This window comes from Salvia hispanica, chromosome 3, assembly GCF_023119035.1.
Source record: "Salvia hispanica cultivar TCC Black 2014 chromosome 3, UniMelb_Shisp_WGS_1.0, whole genome shotgun sequence".
NCBI classification, from domain to species: Eukaryota; Viridiplantae; Streptophyta; class Magnoliopsida; order Lamiales; family Lamiaceae; genus Salvia; species Salvia hispanica.
In genome coordinates, this window is record NC_062967.1 from 46,533,316 (window position 1) to 46,539,561 (window position 6,246).

At 38.2% G+C, this 6,246-nt stretch overlaps 1 protein-coding gene across 1 annotated transcript; it reads left to right on the forward strand.

The window, feature by feature from the left end:
• Positions 1-1,900: 1,900 nt before the first annotated feature.
• LOC125216637 lies at positions 1,901-3,001 on the forward strand. Its single transcript, XM_048118394.1, has 3 exons — positions 1,901-2,333; positions 2,415-2,558; positions 2,625-3,001. The coding sequence occupies exons 1-3, from the start codon at positions 1,902-1,904 to the stop codon at positions 2,847-2,849; spliced, it is 801 nt and encodes a 266-aa protein (XP_047974351.1). The 5' UTR covers position 1,901; the 3' UTR covers positions 2,850-3,001.
• The last annotated feature ends 3,245 nt before the right edge of the window (positions 3,002-6,246 follow it).

Consider the following 6,246-nt stretch of genomic DNA (forward strand, 5'->3'; position numbering starts at 1 on the left):
GGTGGGGCATATGCCACTCTCACCCCCTCTTACCATTCAATATTTACATACAATTTTCCAAATATATCTACAGATATTCACTAAATTGTTAGGAAATCAACACACAATCACGAACATAAAAGAAATAAACACAAGAATCGTCTACCCAGTTTGATACGATGTGTATCTACATCTGATCGAGGGTAATTATATTTCTTGGCACATATGAGAATGCCCTTACCACAATTATGTTTGTTGCATGATATATTCAATGTAGTATCAATAATAGGGCAGAGAGTAGTAGTTCAGAAATCATACATTCATATTTTCATATATGATGTATCCTCTATGCTGACTTGCTTGATCAATGCATGCTTTACTTAAAGAAATATGTATCTAATTTTGTGAAGATACCACATCTTTTGGAGCTTGGTGTCAATGCAGTTGAGCTGCTCCCTGTGTTCGAGTTTGATGAAATGGAGCTCCAAAGGCGCCCAAATGCAAGAGAGCACTTGGTATAAACTTTGACACTGAATTTGTTGATCATGTGAGTCAAATCTGTGGCTTCAATTTGCATGTGCTCAGGTTTCATCTGTGTACCTTACTAAGTGCTGGAAATCTTTCATGTGATGGATGTGGAGGCTCTCTATCTTGGATTTTTGGTCAGCTTGCACTTAAATGCTTTTGGTAGGATATCAACTGTGAGGCTATATATGTTTGAATTCTTGAGTTTCATGGCATGTTCTCTGTCCTTGTGCAATAGTAGGAATTTAGATTCATGAATTAAAGGAGAGAAGTTGATGAGGGTTCTTGATTAAATAAAACAATACAAGATGATTAATCAACGACAGAAAGTATTGATTTTTCCAAATTTGCTCTATCAACCCGGAACCTAAAAAAGATAAAATTCCCTATACTTGGTGACAATCAGAATTGGAGCTACAAAGAGTACAAATTGAGAAATTTTTTAACATCTCACTTGAGCTGGTCAATGGATATCATTCCTCCCATGTAATGGAATGCAGGGTTATGGGCACTTCTCCAAGAACATGGGTTGACGAGAGCAAACTTTTGCTGTTCTATTAAAATAGCAAAATATCTATCTGCTCCAGCATGCTTAGTTTGTCATGATGTATTAATATAGGACTGGAATCCTGTGATTGGTATAGCAATTACATTCTATTCTAACTACTAATTTCTAGAAATCTACAATGTATGCCTGGGATAAATCCAACATATGTACGGAACCTGATGTGCCTTTCCAGCAAATAGGTTTTCGTGCTACGAAGAAATATTTGATTATGGACAGATATCATGATTTACATTAAACGTTCTTGTGGTGTGAAGAGAGAATATCATTCAGAATGGCATAAAGGGGCCATTGAACTTGTGGCTACCAATTCATATCTTTTATTTCTGTTTGAGCAGTGGGCCAAAAGGTAGTCAAGCTGCAGATTTTGAATAATATGGCTCTAATCCCTGTTAATTTGTGGTATGTAGACTATGTAATGTATTGATACTACTAGTCAAAGGTTCGCATGTACTTCCAGAAAAATGAACATCTAATGCTTTAACTCTTATGTTTTGCAAGATCAACACATGGAGCTATTCAACTATAAATTTCTTTGCACCTATGAGTCGTTATGCAAGCAATGGTGGAGGACCAATTAATGCCTCCCAAGAATTCAAACAAATGGTTAAGGCTTTCCATGATGCTGGAATTGAGGTAGTGCTCCTAACATCAATAATAATTTTTCCGAATTGCTAATATCTTAACTAGTTAGTTATTAATAAAGAAAAGGATAAATATGTGATTTGAGAAAATGAGTATTTAATGATTTAAAGGGAGTCGGTGGCCGGCCCATTGTTTTGTTATATATAGGAGTAAAACACAGACGTATCGTGAAATCGTATTATCTTCGATGGCTCTCGTGGGAAACCCTAGATCCCCAAATTTCTCGAATGGGGAAAGAGCATGCGATTTCGGTGTGTGTGGTAAACGAAATGAGATTGAGGAAATCGACTCCGGCATGGCAAAGAAGGCAAAGGCAACGAGGGAGGAATCGCAATTCAATTCCGCCATGGCAACAAGGGAGGTCTCGGAATCCGGTCTAACCAAAATCGATTCCGGCATGGCTAAGGAAACGCGGGAGGTTTCGGAATTCACAGATTTCAGTGGTATACTGAGTTTGTTCACGCATAGGATGAGCAAAGATTTCGATCCAAAGGCACAGTATTTCATAAATACGAGGGAACATAAATACAGAGACCTCGACATGATAAAGGAGATTGAAGAACATCCTTATAACCGCAAGCGTTATCTCAAATACCTCAGACAAGTTCGCAATAGTGGTGTAAGTATCCAATTATCATCATCATTCTAATACTAATTTTGATTGAATTGATAGGGTTTTTATTTTGATTGAAATTAATAGGGTTTTGATGTGGATGTGATTATTCCTGCTTGGCTACGTCATGGCTGTCCTTATCTCCAACCTCTTCAGTTGTCTCGTCCCGGCCTCCGTCAGATTGCGTACAAGCTAGCAAAGTTTGCTATCAAAGAAATCAATGTTGACATGGTATGTATATGTTTAATCAATTCATCAAACAATTTTTGTTTAATATTTATGATTGAAATATTGCAGAAAAGCAAAGCTTTTAAGCTTGTGGAAGTTGTCAAGGCAGTAACGACAGACATGTGCCATGCCCTAGCATATTTGACTCTGGCTGTGAAAAAAAAAGGTGCTACTTCGACTCTCACTATCCAAGCAATTGTCTTCTGTCCCCGGCCTGGCCTTGACCCTTGGGACCTCCGCCAGTGGATGGTTAAGCCAGACGCCCAGGCTCAACCAATGGAGGTGGAGCCTTGATTGTTCCAATTCTGCTACTATGTTAGATATTTTGAATATGTCTTGTTTTAACAAGTTTCATGTCCAATGGATTTGTCATGTTTCCACTTATATTGAATATGAACAAGTCTGAAATCTAACTATTTCTATATGACGGGGGGAGTATTTGGTTATGTCCATTTCTTCTACTACTGTGTTTTTGTCCAATAATGCTAGATATGTTGTTGAATTGGTTGTGTGCATATAATCTGTATGGTTGGGGAGATTAACCCTCCGACTATTCTATCTCACTGCCTCTCTCTTTTGCTCCCCATTATTTCTTTCCAATATTAGTCTCATAGAAAGCCCATTTCAACCAATCCAACTACTACTAATTTATACAAGCAACCGAACGTAGCCATTGTTGACTAAATTAATTCTACTTTGTTATTTACACTAATCACCTTCGCTACGGTTCAGTTTAAAGATGTTTGCTCTCTTATTTGATATTTATGGTAAGAAGAAATTTAATTCACAATTGACTTGTATCAATACCCGAAGCGGAGGACCAACTCACTGGTTCCCATTAATGCCTCTCGGCAGTCTGAGTTGGCATGAATGATGCCGAAGACCCAAGGTTGAACTCATTCAGGCAATTCCTTGATCCTTTACTAAGGAGGACTTCTGGTTGGAGCTTTGAGTCCCAGTTTTTTGGCCTCATAAATCTCTATCGAGACCTTACTCTTTCTCAAGTCTTCACCAATGACAGAGTGTCGATGCACCTTATTCCTCACACGTAGGGATGTCAATGTAGTCCGCAACCCGTGGGCCGGCCCGAATAGCCCGCCAAATTCATAGGGTTAGGGCTGAAAATTTCAAGCCCGATAAAATTACAGACCGATTAGCCCGCACACGATTAACCGCAACCTGTTACTATTTGTTTGACTTCAATTCGACACTTCATTGGTTATTTTATAATGAAGATTACTAAAAAAAATAACTTTCGATTTTATATTATTAAATATATAAATTAAATTTAAAATTTTTATTAACATAATAATAGATAAATAAATTAGAAACTTCAAATTCACTAAAAAAATATATTTAAAATTCTAAATCATACTTTAAAATTTCTTGATGTTTATGTTTTATTTTGCATAAATCTCAAATATTAGTATTTGATCATGTTTACGTTTGAGTTTAAGCATATATCTCAAATTTATCATAACTAAATATTTTACATTTTATAAATACAACTAATTTTCACTATTATTTATTGGATTGATCGCATGTTAATTTTATCGGTAGCAACCTGATTAATCCGATGGGCTAGCCCGAAACCCGAGCTTTTAGGGTTAGGGTTGAATTTTTATAGCCCGAAAAAATCACAACCAGATTAGCCCGCACCCGATTGACCCGCAACCCGAATAGGATTGGTCCGAAACCCGGTGGGCTGGCCCGATTGACATCCCTACTCACAGGTTGCAGCTAATCAGGAAGATGAATCTGGTTCATACCATCAGTCGTGTTGTGATATGGTATCATCACTATCCATTCACATAACCCATTTGTTTCAAGAGTTGGGGAAGGTCATGCTGCTTCCATCTCGCCGGAGGGATGATATGCTCACTGTATCTCCTCCCTCAAAATCAGTGGCATCTTCCTTTGAATCTATAGCTGTGGATCACATGAATTTTGGTGGGAATATTAGTCCTTCTGGATCTGAGGATTTGGTTACAATTAAATGTTGTACTACGGCAAGGTAGTTGAGTTCATTGATAGTATTCTTTTGGACAAACCTGACTCATGCAATCCTGTCATATTGAATTGTTTATATGGACATGGAGTTATTCAAACGGTCTTGACTACATTAGAGGCTACCAGGCAGTTGCCTTTTGCCATTAGTAGGGCTCCTGCATCTCCTATGGACACTGATGAAAGGAAGCAAAATGATGTTGAAAAAACTGATCAGTTGTGGACTAATGGACCCTCAGCTAGCTATGGAAAGCTTTTGTACCACTTGGCGACTTCGTCCTACATACTATCACCTTTCAATAAACATTTACTTACAAAGCCTCTAGTGCCTGGGGACATTCCATTTCCTCGTGATGCAGAAACATTTGTCAAAGTTCTTCAGTCCATGGTATTGAAGGTTGTGCTTCCTGTTTGGACGCACCCTCGGTTCCATGAATGTAATTATGAGTTCATCACGACAGTTGTCAAAATTTTAAAGCATGTATTCTCTGGAGTGGAAGTAAAAAGTGTTGGTGCTAATGTGGGTCATACTGGTCCACCCCCAACTGAAACAACTATTTCAACAATAGTGGAGATGGAGTTCACAGGGTCTCAGGCAGAAGAGGCTCTGTGACAGGTTGGTTCAAATAGTGTGGAGCTTGCCATGGAATGCTTGTTTTCGCATCCTGAGGAACCTCAAGAAGATGACGAGCTTGCTCGAGCACTAGCACTGTCTCTTGGAAATTTTACGACAGAGACAAAAGAAGAGGACCCAACGGAGGATACTCAGAATGTTGAAGAGGAATTGGTGCAACTCCCACCAGTTGATGAGCTGCTGTTGACATGCAAGATACTTGTGCAAATGAAGGAGACCTTAGCTTACCCTATTAGGGATCTCTTTGTCATGATTTGCTCACAAAATGAAGGCCAAGAAAGACCAAGGGTCATTTCCTTCCATTGAACAAGTGAAGCGACATCTCTGATAGTGGGAATCAGAAAATGCTCTCTGCCTTCTTTCATGTTCTTGCTTTAATTCTCAATGAAGACTCATCAGCCCGAGAATTAGCTTCCAAGAGTGGTCTGGTAAAAGTTGCTATGGATTCATTCAAATGAACAGGATTCATCTCAAGTCCCAAAATGGGTAACTTCAGCTTTTATTTCTGTCGACCGTCTTGCCCAAGTGGATGCAAAGGATAGAACCTTTGAAGAAGAACGATACAGACAACCAAACCTCTATTGTCATTGAGGAATAAAAGCAGAATAAATTGTCTTTGGGGTCACCCTTGAAGTATTTAGATACAATAGAACAAAAGAGACTAATTGAAATAGCATGTGGCCACTGAACTAATAATACATGTTTACTTTTGAGGTTACGTCTGAAATTGTTTATGCAGTTATTATTAACAACTCTAATGACCACTGAACTTCCAAATCCAATGCAATATGGAAACATTGGATGTCTTTGAATCTTTGTTTCTACACACTTTATATTCCATGTTATTCAAAGTAACTATTAATTTCTATACTACCGTATGATAAATAAAGGGGTTTAATGAGGGAAATAGATGATTATATGTTGGAAAAGAAAAGAGATAGAAAACAAGAAGGTTTCCACATATGCTGAGAGCCCGCCCATCCGTTAACATGGATACTAGAAACGACAAAATTCACTCCTTTTTACATGTTAGTCTTCGTAAATGACGTA